Source organism: Andrographis paniculata, unplaced genomic scaffold, assembly GCF_009805555.1.
Source record: "Andrographis paniculata isolate CXL003 unplaced genomic scaffold, ASM980555v1 Contig38END, whole genome shotgun sequence".
Lineage (NCBI taxonomy): Eukaryota > Viridiplantae > Streptophyta > Magnoliopsida > Lamiales > Acanthaceae > Andrographis > Andrographis paniculata.
Window position 1 is genome coordinate 320,007 of NW_026137571.1, and position 15,517 is coordinate 335,523.

General features: G+C 33.4%; 2 protein-coding genes across 3 annotated transcripts; one reads left to right on the forward strand and one right to left on the reverse strand.

Moving 5' to 3' along the window:
* The first annotated feature begins 26 nt into the window (after positions 1–26).
* Positions 27–9,174, forward strand: LOC127251142 (uncharacterized). 2 transcript variants are annotated; one of them, XM_051274740.1, is made up of 24 exons: positions 28–446; positions 562–633; positions 723–766; positions 838–949; positions 1,068–1,139; positions 1,567–1,629; positions 2,098–2,175; positions 2,271–2,363; positions 2,736–2,855; positions 3,784–3,870; positions 4,002–4,208; positions 4,298–4,345; positions 4,495–4,746; positions 4,955–5,061; positions 5,273–5,517; positions 6,019–6,087; positions 6,239–6,303; positions 6,720–6,889; positions 6,970–7,048; positions 7,469–7,724; positions 7,892–7,937; positions 8,248–8,356; positions 8,442–8,504; positions 8,743–9,174. In XM_051274740.1, exons 1-24 carry the CDS (start codon positions 132–134, stop codon positions 8,812–8,814), a joined length of 2,844 nt encoding a protein of 947 aa, XP_051130697.1. In that variant the 5' UTR covers positions 28–131; the 3' UTR covers positions 8,815–9,174. The 2 variants fall into 2 exon arrangements, with proteins under 2 accessions (XP_051130698.1, XP_051130697.1); XM_051274741.1 differs by lacking the exons at positions 8,248–8,356; positions 8,442–8,504; positions 8,743–9,174 and adding an exon at positions 8,108–8,196 and having other exon boundaries at positions 27–446.
* Positions 9,175–10,869: 1,695 nt separating this feature from the next.
* Positions 10,870–12,239, reverse strand: LOC127251016 (short-chain dehydrogenase reductase 2a). The gene is made up of 2 exons (XM_051274541.1): positions 12,015–12,239; positions 10,870–11,913 (listed from the first exon to the last, which is right to left on the reverse strand). Exons 1-2 carry the CDS (start codon positions 12,089–12,091, stop codon positions 11,115–11,117), a joined length of 876 nt encoding a protein of 291 aa, XP_051130498.1. The 5' UTR covers positions 12,092–12,239; the 3' UTR covers positions 10,870–11,114.
* Positions 12,240–15,517: the final 3,278 nt, after the last annotated feature.

Genomic DNA, 15,517 nt, shown 5'->3' on the forward strand with positions numbered 1-15,517 from the left:
TGTATAGACAGCCAGAAAAATCAAGGTGGCGCGTGGGCGCGCGTGGTGTGTATTTATTTCGTTGGCGCGATCGTTAGAAACTGTACCATTGCTGGACACACAGCCTGACGCTTACTCTTAGCTCCGCTCCGATGGCTCTTTCTTCCACCGCACTGAATTCCGGCGTCCTTCCCGATGAGATTCGCTCGTCTCTGCCTCGGAAAACTCCCTTCACAATTCGTCGTTGCGCTTCATATAAATTTCCATTACACGTCTTTCCAAAATCGGTTTTGAAGTGCCGGCGTGTGGTGGAAGCCTCTATTGCGGCGCCGGAATCGAAGGCGGAGAGAAATTCTTCCATTGACGAAGAAGGTAGAGTGTTGCGAGTCGGAGTTATCTGCGGCGGTCCTTCGGCCGAGCGCGGGATCTCGCTTAATTCCGCTCGCTCTGTTCTGGATCACATTCAGGTCTGTAGTTTCATTGGATAAAGGAGAGTTATGGAACTTCCGATGAATTTAGTTAACTAAGTTTCATTTTTTCCCACTGATTCGAACTTGAAATTAAGCAAAAAAAAATTTACAGGGGAATGATTTGCATGTGAGTTGCTATTACGTTGACTGCAATCTCAAAGCGTACGCCATATCCTCTGCTCAGGTTCGAGTTTTGTTCAATGTTTTTTTTTTTTTTTCCCTAGAAATTATCCGAAGTTCATGTTAAGAGTGATTGAAAATTTTACATTTTAGGTGTACTCAAACACACCTGCTGATTTTGACTTCAAACTTGAAAGGTAAGCTTTTTCAGTGCTATTTGAAGTTTACAATAGGTTTTCTTTAATTCAAACAAATAAGATTATTGCAGTCTTGCCCAAGGTTTCAAATCATTGAATGAGTTTGCTGAACACCTTGCCTCCTTTGTGGACATAGTGTTTCCTGTCATACATGGTCGTTTTGGTGAAGATGGTGGCATCCAAGTGAGATTGTATTTTCATATATATATATATATAATATGTTTGTTATAGTTGCATTCTCCATAAAACCGCCTACCAACTTATATATACTTCTCTAATCTTTTTGTGTTATGCACTCTAGGAATTGTTGGAGAAATTTAACATTCCATTTGTTGGGACCCAATCCAATGAATGTCGCAAAGCATTTGACAAGGTAACTTCCGTGCTCCTTCGGTCAGTATTTATTTTGATGGTTTGAGGTTAAATTCTTGTTGGGTGAGAATACCTAATGAAATATAAAAGGATTCATAATATACACCTTTTAAAGTGTTTTTTCTACTTGTGCATATTCTTGTCATTCATCATAAATCCTTAGCAGCACAAGCTAATTCAGCTGTTAGAGAGTTGCATTCCACCTAATTTGGTCAATGATCACATCTAAATTTACACCAAATGAAGTGTTGCATGTGGAATGGTATATAAGTAATTGAATTACAGAATCCTCTAATGGATTGAATGGTGGATCCCTATTAAGGAATCTCATCTCTGAAAGGCAACAGAAACTGGTCATATTGTCATATCCTGTTGTGTTTGGGTGTGTTTGGAAATTTAATGCGCTCTTTTACTTGACTTGTTTGCAGTATGATGCCTCTTTGGAGCTTGATAAACACGGCTTCGTTACTGTACCAAGTTTTCTTGTTCAGGTGACTTTCAACTTTATGATTCATGTTAACCGGGGGATCTACCAGGAATCCTTCATCTTCTTCACAACAGCCACTGATGCTAATCTAGCAGAAAGTTTGTGCTTGAAAGTTCTCTTATCTATCATTTCAAAAGAGCATTTATCCTTCTTTGGTAGTTTGCGGATTCTATGATCCTTTTTCTCCAGGTGCTAGTGATATATAGCAATTTTTATATTGTCATATGCTATGATTCAGTTAATGAGGAAAATGTTTGTTCGTGCATGTCTCGATTTTCTTGGCTCAATAAGAGCTTTAAAAGTTTCAAATAATTTATCTCGAGAAGGTGGCTCTTTTATATCCTATATTCAAGCCTCCTGGAAATTCATATTACTATCCATGATGTTTATACAAACCCACATTTCTTATCCATTGAGTACTTTCTAATAGGTTTGATATTTGAAACTGAAGCACTTGGAGAACTGATTTCAGGGAAGTGAATTGGAAGAAACTGAGCTCTTAACATGGTTCACCAAAAATCATCTGGATGTTAAACATGGAAAAGTTGTGGTAAGACTGTTTCTTGTGTTTTTCAGGTATGAGACATTGACAAACACAAGTAGATGAGTTTCCTTTACTGCCCCTCTGTTATTGGGTAATTGCAGGTAAAGCCCACGAGGGCAGGATCAAGTATTGGTGTCACTGTTGCTTATGGTGTTTCTGATTCTCTCATTAAAGCTAATGCAATTATCTCAGAGGTAAGTCTTCATGGTACTCTTAAAAGTTTTGTATTATCAAATATATAATTCTACCAACACTGCTTCCATTTGTGATATGATGATTTGGGTAAAGGCCTTTAGTGTTGAACCTTTGAATATTGCCAGACTCAGTAAAATCTGACTGCGACACGAGCAACAGTGATAATAATATTTTGCATGATGACATGAATGAAATGCAACTGGCTGCTTTGAAACCATGTATAGTTAATAGTGCCATATTTAGTTATGATGGATGGTGACTGTCTGAAAAGGTAAGTGATAAAATTTGAAACTAAAATTGAACAAATTCACTACTTGGGGACCTGCCCATGTACTATTCTCTGATCAATCCAAATTTTCATCATTTATCAGGGAATTGATGATAAAGTCCTCATAGAAATTTTTTTGGAAGGCGGTAGAGAATTCACAACCATTGTCCTTGATGTGGGTTCATCTTTTGAGTCCCATCCTGTTGCCTTACTTCCAACAGAGGTATGGGGTATAATCTCCTCTGTGGTAGATACTGCATGTAACATTACTGCACTATCAATTGTCTTTTAAAACTATATCATAAATTACTGTAGCATTTTCTTTTAATGTATTTTAAGAGTAACAGATGATTACCTTAAATATGTTTGTTTGGTTTACTATGGTTTAAGCTTGTATATATACATAATAATAGTGTAATATAGTCTTAATATGTTATAGCCCACGAGAGTAGTGATTTGATAATATTGTACGAATGTACATAAATGTGGCTTCTGTCTGCGTCTCTTTGTGATGATTTGATTCAGGTAACATTTAGGTTTTGAATATTTGCTTTTAAAACTTCAATTTTCTGTGTATATATTATGATGGGAAAAAGGATTGCAATGGGGGAACAATGCCTTCATTAACTTTTTATTTCAGATATTCTTATAAGACCAGTCACTCCAGACTGGGAGAAGTATGAACTATGATAATTGCCTGATTAGATTCTATATCTAGACAAAGTATTTATGACTTCTGAGGTGTTTCAAGTTTCCAATTTAAGGATGTATGGCTGAGTATCTTATTATACAAGTCCAGGGTAATAAATTTATCTCTACTTGGCTAGAGGAAGTCAAGTATCTCACATTACCTTGCTGTTAGTACAAACATAGATTTAATGACTAATAGTTTAGGATTTAGTTTAAGCACCAACATAGTCCAGGTTTTCTCCAGTCACTGTGTTATTTCTATATCAAATTAAGATACTCTTAACTTCAACATGTCACACATTGAATAAATTAGCTTCAAGAGTGATTATTTTGTTATCTCTTGCCCACAAATCCAATATTTCTTTAAGTGTTAAATCTACTTAAAGTTTATTGCTAAGGTAATCTGGCATAATTGGTCTCTTTTAATTCACTTATCTTAAGCTTGGCTTGTCCATTGCCAGGTGGAACTTCAATCTCATGGCAGTGTTGATTCCAGCGAAAAGGACATCATTTTCAATTATAGGAGGAAATATCTACCAACACAACAGGTATTAAGAGTTTTTCGAAATTCCTAATGGACTGTTATTTTGCTACGTTACCATGAAAATTTCTTCCAAATTTATGGTATCAGTATCACTCTCCCATTGAAATGAAGGCATTTAACCTTGTAACTTTGCAGGTTGCTTACCATACACCACCTCGATTTCCTGAAGATATAATTGGAAATATTCGTGAAGGAGCTTCCTTACTATTTCAAAAACTCAGCCTATGTGATTTTGCTAGAATTGATGGTTGGTTTTTGCCACCTACTCATACTGATTGCCTGACTGGCAATAAGTTCGGACATTCTGAATCAGGCACAGTGGTGTTTACTGACATTAACTTGGTGAGATATCTATCTCATATTTATTATGTTTTGTTTTTTGGCACAGTCTCTATGTTTAACATAATACTTAAATCCTTTTTCCTATGCAGATCAGTGGGATGGAGCAAACAAGTTTTTTATTTCAGCAAGCTTCAAAGGTTCTCTCAATTTGGTTCATAATTTGATCATCTTGCTTTTTGGTCAATCAACAACTAAAAGTGAATTCAGTATACAAGACCAAGTGTTTTGCATAAAAGTATATTTTGATTTGGTCTATGAGACTCCTTAAGTGTTTTATCATCTACAGGTTGGATTTTCACACTCTAACATTCTCCGCACTGTAGTTCAACATGCTAGCCTGAGGTTTCCAGAGATTAGCCAACGTACTATGGCATCAAGTGCCTCTATAAGAAACAAATCTTCACAAACTAAAATTGGTTTTCCGCACCACAAAGATCTGAAGAAAGTTTTTGTTGTTTTTGGTGGAGACACTTCGGAGCGGCAAGTCTCTCTTATGAGTGGAACTAATGTTTGGTTGAATCTTCAAGCATCTGACGATGTAAGTCTTCAGGACTATTTTTAACCATCAGCAATTTTAGTTTTGCAAATCTTACTTTTATATGTTCAATGCTTCATTCCGGAAAATATCCTTATGCAAAAATATCTTTATAACCAAATGTCTAAGCATTGAATTATGCTTTCTTAATTTCTTGAGTGATAAATAAAAAAGCTTTGGTTCATTCTTTCTCTATGTTGAATTATCGCAGCTTGAAGTAATTCCATGCCTGCTTGCCCCTGCAAATGGTTGCTTATCCAATGAAGATGCTGACAAGACTGAGCTAGGAATCACCTCAAGGGTTGTTTGGTCCTTGCCGTGAGTTAATTTTTTGTTGTGCTTAAACTTCTTCCTGTTGAACTCAATTGTTTTAAACTCAAATCTAAAAGATTAATAAATTACATGCTGTCTTTTTGAGCATCATACAAAATCCAAACTGTTTAATAGTGCATTTAATATTTGATTATTCGATTCTCATTTTATGATAGGTTTTCTTGTATCAGTAAAATTGCTGGTTTTTGGTGCACAGATATTCAGTGGTGCTCAGACATACTACTGAAGAAGTTCTTGATGCATGCATTGAAGCAATTGAGCCAGTTCGGGCAGCACTGACATCTCGGTGGCGGAGAAAAGTGATGGATGACATCATAGAAGGCTTACAGAAACATGATTGGTTCAAAGGGTTTGATATATCTGATGATTTACCAAAGAAATATTCCCTTGAACAATGGGTCGAGCAAGCCAAGAATGTTGGGGCAACTGTTTTTATTGCAGGTGCAATAAAGTTCATATGTTTACCAATATCCCACACTTTCTTAATCATTTATCTTCTTCAGTTATATTTGTGTTATTTGGTCATCATTCCACATTTCACTTTTTTCCAAATTCTAGTTGATTCCCTCTTTATCGCGTGCATAACACGTATGCTTACCACGTGTTATGCATTACCACCTTCAATTGATACAATGAAAAAGTATGTATATATAGATCCAAAATTAGTAATATTCAGAGATTTTTCAGAATAGAACTTTGGGTAGGATTATGCATGTTTCTGGAATTTTGGGCACAGCCGATTTGCATAATAGTGAAGTTAGATATGTTTACGTTTGGGTTTATGTAGTCAAATAACAGATGGAGAAGTTTGATGGTTTTCCAGGAAAACACTAGTTTTTGCACAAAAAACATAGATTCATATATGAAGAATTAAATAATCGGAAATGATAATTTTTTGCATGGTTCTATGCAACTGTACTGATCAGTTGACACACTTGGCAGTTCATGGGGGCATAGGTGAAGATGGAACGCTACAGTCACTGTTGGAGGCTAAAGGAATTCCCCATACAGGTAAGTATTGCAGCCTTGAAGTTTGTTTGATAAGAAATGAAGCCTATCCTCATCAGCACTGACATTAAGCCACGTTCTGTAAATATCTATTAGATGATTTCTTTGAATAACTTCAGTAACAAATTGGATGATATTTTTTTCTCCAACTTAGGTCCTGGTGTAATTGCTTCTCAGACATGCATGGATAAAGTAGCTACATCCCTTGCTCTTCAACATGTATGGTAATAGTGTTGTGTGAATTACTTTTTTCAACATGATATATTCATTGTTTTCTTAATATATGCATTGTCAGTCATTTGATTTTTCTCAGATAATTTTGTCCATAAGTGGTTGCAGTCTTTGTATGTATATTAAAATTTTCTAGAATATAATTGAGTTGACTATGGTCATCCCAACCCAAACCTCCTTGGCATAATTTATATTGTCCAAAATATAATTGAGTTGACTGCTTTCACAATTTCCCAAATAACAGTGAAACTTCAGTATCTTTTCCTTCATGGTTCTTACATTTGTAATTACTATCGTTTTTCACTGCCATTTACATTTGTTTTGCATGTTTCTGAAGTTACGCGTGAGTATTGGTGATTCATATTATATATTGTTTTCACGTACCTAATTTATTCCGGTTACAGCTTACTGATCAGGGTGTCCTCACAATTGCTAAGGAAATAAGATCCAAGGGAGATTTACTGAAAAATTCTCCACATGACATTTGGTATGATTTGACATCAAAACTTAGGTGTGAAACTTTATGTGTCAAACCAGCCAGAGATGGTTGTTCAACTGGAGTAGCAAGATTGTGGTACGTAAACATGTTACTTGAGATTGTGTATTGGTTGATAGAATTCTGACATGCTGTACGATATTCATTTCGTGGCATAGTTGTGACGGCGACCTTGATGTGTACATCAAAGCATTGGAAAACTGTTTATCACAGATTCTTCCCAATAGTTTATCAAAGGTAGTGACAATAGATTTCAAAATATTTCATCCGAAGCCAAACCATGCTATCTATACTTGTTTTACCATCACAATGTGGCTATGTTGACATTTAACGGGAATGTTTTCAAATGCAGGATTCAGATAATAAAATTGAGCTGAATAAGTATCTAGCTTTGCATAATATGATATAGTTTCTTCTTGTCTGGATTTGTCCATTTGTATCTCATCCGGATACAAAATGTTTGAGCATATTTTATTGTAACCACTCAAACTGTAATTTTTTAAGATTTTCAGGTTGAATATGCTATAGTGCAGGTTGATCTGTGCTGTATTGTTACCTTCTCTGTTCTCAAAACTAGATTCCACAGATTTATAAATGTATCATTATCATTATACTTTCTTTTGACTTAGCTAAATTGTTATGCTGAATTTTCTACAGGGACATGGACTGATTGAAATGCCAGTTCCTTCTCCGGAGAACTTGATATTTGAGCCTTTTATTGAGACAGATGAAATCGTTGTTTCATCCCAATCAAATTCTGGGAATGCAGACAATCTTCTTTGGGAAGGAAACAGCCGATGGGTGGAAATTACAGTTGGTGTTCTAGGAAAACGTGGTTCAATGCGATCATTGACTCCCAGCATTACTGTGAAAGAATCCGGAGATATATTATCACTTGAGGAGAAATTTCAAGGTATCCATACTCCTAATCAGGTTTCATATTTGTCTTTTTTGGGCTTCTGTACATATGTATAAGTGAATTTGTTTATTTCTCCTGACGCAACAAATCAATAATATACGGGACAATTTACTTCATCGATAATGATTATCTGATGCAATTGGTTTTTCATCTTCTGTCAGGTGGAACTGGAATCAACTTGACTCCACCTCCTCCCTCTATTATAAGGTTTGCATTGGCCTTTTCCTTCAGTAGTTCTTAAGATATTGGATACTGCCTCTTCATGAAAAAATTCACAACTCCTTAGTTACTTTTTCAGTACTTGAATTGTTTCCTTCACCATCTATCATTTCACTTAATCTAAACTATTCACAAACATTATATATATATGATTTAAGGTGGCATTGTCCATGGAGAACCCACGGCAAAAAACAAATGGCTCACATCCGAATTAGTTTAGCTCGCTACCATGTTCTCTAGATTCATCTATCTTTCACATGGCATCTCAGCTGACATGACTTTTTTCTTTTAACTGCAGTACTGATGCACTAAATAACTGTAAGAAACGTATAGAACTCATAGCAAACACTCTGCAGTTGGAGGGATTTTCGCGTATTGATGCATTTGTCAATGTGGACAGTGGCGAGGTAAGTTGAAACCTAAGTTTACTCAAAGCAGATATACTAAATTGTACAATGCTTCAATTGTTTGCATCTCTGAGCCCTGTTGCAGGTGCTGATCATTGAGGTGAACACCGTTCCTGGGATGACACCTTCTACCGTCCTCATTCACCAGGTGATTATTACAACATTCTAATTCTCATTTTCATGCGGGTAAATCTACAGGCCAACATGCATAAGCTAGTCTTCATATGATTCAATTTGTAGATGAAATTGGTTCTATTTTTGGCCTGAATATCTAGTGATGCATAACATATGTTTTTCCATAGTTCTTTTGTCTTTAAATTTTGGTTAGAAGTACTCTTTCGTAGTTTTTTTTTTTCTAACCATTTGTAGCTGCTCCTCTTGTTTAGGCTCTTGCCGAAGATCCTCCCATGTATCCTCACCAATTCTTCCGCAAACTGCTTGATTTGGCATCCGAATGAGCCGCGTAAAGGTTTGCCTTTTGAACTTCTACTTTTGTGCCTTCGAAACAATTTACTGTCTTCCCTTACATTATCATATCATCTGCTGCTCTTCCTAACAAAATTTGACATGAAAAAGTGTGTATTGGGAAAGGAATTTCAATCCTCACTTGGCATGAAAATTTCCCAGTTTCTTCTTCTTACATGTTATGTTTCATTGTTAGGAAGTAGGAACTAAACTCATAGCAGCTTGCAATACACGAAAAGAAATTGTTAAGACAACCTGGATTTTAAGAATAGTCGATAAATAGGATGATGTTGATTGGAAAGATGAGCTCAAAAGATTGAATTGAATAATCACTGCAACTAGTCTGCCTCGTGATACTTACAGTGTGTGTATATATATATGCTGCATTTTTTAATTGCCTGGCTTGAGAACTTCGACCCTATTTTTTCCCAACTACTTGATTACATATAAAAATCAGTCAAATCTCACCATTATTTAAAACTAGCTACCAATTGACAGGTTCAAAAAAGGTAGAGAGGTTGACAGATACATATCAATATACGTTATGTTTTTTTTATTTGGTAAAATCCTTTGGATTAAATTAAAATTTGTCCAAAACAGCTCTTAGTCCAAAGACTAATCTGATAGAAAGAAAAAGGTAATATATTAATTATTTTTTTTAATTACATAAATAAATAATTTATTCATCTTTCATTTTATCATTTTTTAAGATAAATTTTAGAGAAAATATTATTTCTTATCGCATTCAATATCATAATTATCAATTTTGGTCTCATTAAAATTTTTTTATCCATTTTCGTCTCACTGAAATGAAAATTTATCAATTTAGTTCCAAAATGGTTGACTGGACTGAACACCGTGATGTTGGTTTGAACACGAGTCCCCAACACGGCCATATTTATTACCTTGTACTTCTGAACACGGCCGTGTTCCTGCCCGTGTTATCAACGTTGCCATGTTCACAGCCATATTTTACGACCATGTTTTACGACCATGTTTCAATATAAGTATTGTAGGTGATGTTTATTATTATTTTCACTTGTTAGTTACAATTATTATATATATAATATATATTTATAATTCATAAAAAATATTTTTTACAATTATTTTATAATATAAAAATAATTAATTTTTAATATTTTAAAAAAATAATTGCAAAAATAATAATAATATATTAATAAGTAAAAATTATAAATTATAAATTATAAATATATATATCAAATAATTTTAACTAATAATAAGTAAAAATAATAATAAACATGACCTACAATATGATTATATTGAAAACATGGTGGCCTAGAACGGTTGTGTTCAAAATACGGGTAGGAACACGGCCGTGTTCAGAAGTGCAGAGTAATCAACACGCCGTGTTGGCTGCTTGGGAAGCTCAGTCACCTTATGAATCATCGACACGGCCTTGTTCAATCACAGTTAATTATTTTAGGACTAAAATTGATAAATTTTTATTTGAGTGAGACCAAAAAAAATTTGAATTGAACCAAAAATGATTTTTTCTGTGATTTTTATAAAAATTATAAAAATTAATCAATTATTTATTTATAAATTTTATTAAAAAAATATTTAAAATATTTTACTGTTAAACATCAATTTTAGATGTTTTATGCAAATTTTAGTTAAAATTTCACACAATAAATAAAAAAAATAAAATATAAGAAAATAGTTATACAATTTATCTATATATACATATCATAATTTATGTATACAAGAATCTCTACAGTAATTGGCATGGATGATGTCATCATGGATCCCACCATTGGATCCTTCTCCAAAGGCAATATATAAAATATAAAGATCCCATTTTTATTACCATGAATTCAAGAAAGTAAGTTCCCTGAAATTGCCAACAATTTCGGCTCCATACACGTAGAAGTTTGAGAATTTTTTTAAAATAATAAAAAGTTAGTGATTAGATTTTGAACCTTCAACCCTATCTATGGTGCTCAATGTGGTTTGTGCAATGCACATAGGTCAGACGGGATGACTCGTTAAAGTCTAAATGTATCAAGAAGTGGGGGGATAAATGTTAATAAGAATTTTCCTAGTAACATTGAGCGACCAATTTGAGAATATAGGAAAAGAAACTTACAAAAAATTCTTTAAGTGTCCATTTAAAGAGAGCAACCTTTCTTCTATTTAACCTCAACAAGAAACATTGATACAACTTTCACTAGAGAATAATAATAAAACCACAAACAACTTCTTCCCCTATACGGAAATGAAATGGACCCAAAGATTTAAATATATATTAATTAGTTATACGTACAGACCTGATCTACAGCCCCACACAATTCTGCGCCGCCGTAACGCCGCCGTCCACCACCAGATTGTGGCCGCTTATATATTTGGATTCATCGCTGGCCAGGAACACCGCCGCCTCCGCTATGTCCTTCGCCCTCAGCGTCTCCCCTTTTAGGTTCCCCATCCTCCTCACCATTTCTTCCACCCTCTCCACCTCCTCCGCGCCGCCGTCCTCCTCCCCCTCCCCTCGCCACGCCGCCACCAGCATCCTCGTCGCCACTCCGAACGGCGATATGCAGTTCACTCGAATTCCGTACTTCCCCAATTCGCACGCCGCGTTCTTCGTTAACCCTACGACGGCGTGCTTCGACGCCGTGTAGGCGTGTGGCCCCAGCCCCCCCATCACCCCCGCCACGCTCGCAGTCGATATTATGCATCCGCCGCGGCGGATCATCGCGCCGGCGGCGTGCTTCATCCCCAGCGCCGCGCCTCGGACGTTGACTCTCATGACCTCGTCGAACTCGTCGGCGTCGAAATCGAGGATGCTCTTGTGCCTCGCCTGGTCGCCGAGGATTCCGGCGTTGCTAAAGTAGATGTCGAGGCCGCCGTGATCGGTAACCGCCGCGGTTATCAGATTCCTGATGTCAACCTCCGACGCGACGTCGCAGTGGACGTAGGTCACGTGAGGAGCGAGTGACTCCGCCACTGAAATCCCCAATTTGTCCTCCACATCAGCTATAATTACCTTCGCACCATGAGCTGCGAACAGCCTCACCGTCGCCTCCCCAATCCCCCTCGCGCCGCCGGTGACGATGGCCACCTTCCCCTCCAACCTGCTCACATTTCCGATTACCAAAACAAACATTCACCAGAATTAAACACTCAACAATGCTCGAGCTACAAAAAATCCAGAAATGAAAGAGAAGCATGTTACCTTTTGTAGAACGGAGAAGCTCCGTCCCTTCCATGGCCTCCGCCGAAGGAAATCTCAGGCATCAACTGCGCCGGCATTGCTTCTCAATCTCGATAAGATTCCCCGAAGCGAATTCACGGTGAGAAATTAGGGCACACACTGTCACAGACGCGTAAATATATAAGGAGTACGTACTCACACACACACAATTTTCTTCCTTTTTAGTTTAACCAATTAATTATATTGATTACCATTTCTAATCATTTCAGCTTCCAGCTTTATAGGAAATTATTATCCATTTTATATGCAAAGAATTCCTTCAAATTGCCACATAATTTTGGTATGTGATTAAAAAAGGTTGTTGGTATAGTTAGTTTTGAATAAATATATTTAATTAATAGTGTCATATAACAACAAAAATACTTGCAAGTAATAGTTTATATGTTCATGAGAAGGTATATATATTAACACGTAACAACGGGTTTGATAAATATGTATAATATTATAAATAAGTATATATATATATAGAAAGAAGAGCAGACCAGATACGTTATGCACACCACGTTACTCACGCCCAACCTTAATCTATCTCCATATACTAATTACTAATAACTCTGTCTACATATAAACATTTTATATATCATTTTTGTCATTTCAGGTGTCGATATATTTTATAAAACATATATAAATAAATTATACACAATCGATTGGAAAGTATAATCAAGTAGGAAATACGAAAATTTAGACTAATGTAAAAATAATAAAAAAATAAATACTTAATTTTAAATATTAGATTCGATGTGCGTGTTACATGTTCTTTTTAAATAAGAAATTGTATATGTTTTTTAGAAAGTTTATAAACAATATTATAAAGATCATTTTTAAAATATGTAAAGAATGAAAGTAAATTTATTGCCAATCAAACTAATAAAAATTTAGGATTTTTTTTTTTATTTTTGGTATTTTATTAATCTTAAAGCAAATAAAATCCAATTGTTGATCTTACCGAGTCAAAGCTTGAAAGTCAACGTGCATAGCTGTTGATTTGAATTTTGTAAAATTAAAAATTAGCCAATAAGAATATTTAGAAAGATTTGGAAAGATGCACTCACACTATGTCATAACTTTTATTTTATTTAAATAATATTAGTATTTGATTTCAGATCCTTATTTTAGGGGAAGTCAGAGGCTGTAGGATACTCGTGTTTTTTTTAAATAATAAAATTTGCCTCCTTTGTTTAAACTATCTGATTTTTGTTGCACCATGAATATATATTTTGGAATCATATAATATTTTTTTTAATGGTTTGAAATTTTGCAATAATTGAAAAATAAAAAAAATATTTGATATGATATTTAATTAATACACTGTTTCCGTTTCAAAATAAAAGAGTTGTGAATAGAAACAAAGAGAAGAGAGAGAAAAGAGAATCGGTAGTCAAAGAAATTTTCTATATTTTTTATTTTAAAAAAATAAATATTGTCAAAATCGAAAAAACGGTGTTGTCTAAACAAATATATATGTATTTATTTTGCTATTTAATTTATTTATTCCATTTTTTTTTTTTTTTTTAGTAATTATACTTTTCATTTAAACAAAAAAAATACTATTATATTTTATACAATATTACAAAATATCATTAAAAAACAATTGAGTGTAAGATTAAAATATACTTCCTCCATCCCAAAAGAGACGTGTTATTAGATGTTGGCAACGGAATTAAGAAATAATAGTAGTTAATTGAAAGTGAGTATAAAGTAAAATGTAAAAGACCAAAATACTTTTACTTTTTTAAGGATTTTTAAAAGTAGATTAGAGTAATAATTAGAAGTAGTTTGAAAAAATATTGAATAATTTTGTTATAAAGTAGATACCACAATTATTAAATAAAGAAACGAGATAATTGTTTTGAAACGGATGAAAATAAAAAAACAAGACAATTCTTTTGGACGGGAAGGGAAGAGCGGTATTATTTATCATTTCATTGTACTAATAGTACTTTACACCTATAAAATATTAATATTTTAAAATATACATATAAAAGTAAACGAATACATTTACGGCCGGAGGAAATATAATATATTAGTTATATGTAAACAACAAATTTTTGTATAAATAGGTGTATCGTTTAAAAATTCAATTGAATTTTAGTTCGTTGGAATCGAAGTCAAAGTTACTTTGCGGAGTGGTTAAAGAATTTAATAACATAAAAATATATTCTCTCCGTTTCAATAAAATAGTTATATTTACTATTTTTGTCCATCTAATTTTTATAAATAACTATAGTTCTGAAAGGAACGAGGGATTATATATTTTTTTAACGCAATCAATCAGCATAAAAATATTGGCAGTAAGAATTGTTCAAATCTGAGTTCTCCAACTATAAAAAATAAAATAAAAGAAGTATAGTCTTGCCTCTATATTTTGAAAATAAATCAGAGGAAAATCAAAAGAAAAGAAATGTTGGGAATTTTGAATCACCCACCATCAGGCCTCTCGATTATTTCTGGGCCAGTGGGCCTTCACTTGGGCTTTTGCTTCATGTAACGCTCAGACTTTAATTTTTTATTTTTGCCAATTATTAAAAGGTCCTATTATTTTATATTTTATTTTATTTTTTTCTTCTTAATGCACTTTAAGTAAATTACGATCAAATCTAAATATGGGTTTAGTACATAAAAAATAAGAGTAGATAGATATAATTATTTTGTTATTCATTCATTTCATTTCTCTTTGAGTACATATGAAATAAAATAAAATTATAAGAAATATGGAGTGTGTTTATTTGTAATTTTTTTTATTTATTTTTGACAATTTTCTTTAAAATTAGTCTATTCGAATTTTACCAAAATCATATCTAGTTTATTATCAAACAAAAGAAGAAAAAAAAAAAAAACAAATATCACCAACATTATTTATCAATATATTCTCACTCACTAAAATTATTTTTCTTTTATATCCGAATTCACAATTTCTTCAATTCATTCAGATCGTTTCATTCTTTTATAACCATCAATTGAATTTTTTGTCTTATTGGACAGAGTAACCAATTATTATTTTCTATTAAATTCATTTTATCTATTATTCATTTACCTATGCCCAATGGTTTGAATGGCTGCATTAAAATAATCTTAACTAAGTCTTTTTTATATATTATATATTTAGTTTAAATTTACCATCATTTAATAATTTATAATACTATATCAATTAAAATATTTCAAAATCAGAACCAAAACAAATCCCTTGCCTACTTAAATTTAATACTTATTTACATAAAATTTAAAATTATTTATATATAGAGAATTGTACTAGTAATATAAAAAATAATATTTATATTAAATTATTAATTTTTTAAATATATATTGTATATTGTATTTATATTATATTTTTTTAATAATATTTATGATGAATAGTTCAAATAAGTGATCAAACAGGATATATTTGCATTATCCAAACCAAAATTCAAGTTAAATGTGCATAATATTCAAACTAAAATCCAAAATCCGAGTAAGTTAAATATCAA

What these genes read in the sequence shown, in the direction of transcription:
- LOC127251142 (XM_051274740.1), top strand. Translation starts at nt 132, where the DNA reads ATGGCTCTTTCTTCCACCGCACTGAATTCCGGCGTCCTTCCCGATGAG. An exon ending in TACCAAGTTTTCTTGTTCAG is followed by an intron (nt 1,630 to 2,097) that starts GTGACTTTCAAC and finishes AACTGATTTCAG; the next exon opens with GGAAGTGAATTGGAAGAAAC. An exon ending in TGTTTACTGACATTAACTTG is followed by an intron (nt 4,209 to 4,297) that starts GTGAGATATCTA and finishes TTTCCTATGCAG; the next exon opens with ATCAGTGGGATGGAGCAAAC.
- LOC127251016 (XM_051274541.1), bottom strand. Translation starts at nt 12,091, where the DNA reads ATGCCGGCGCAGTTGATGCCTGAGATTTCCTTCGGCGGAGGCCATGGA. An exon ending in GCTTCTCCGTTCTACAAAAG is followed by an intron (nt 11,914 to 12,014) that starts GTAACATGCTTC and finishes AAATGTGAGCAG; the next exon opens with GTTGGAGGGGAAGGTGGCCA.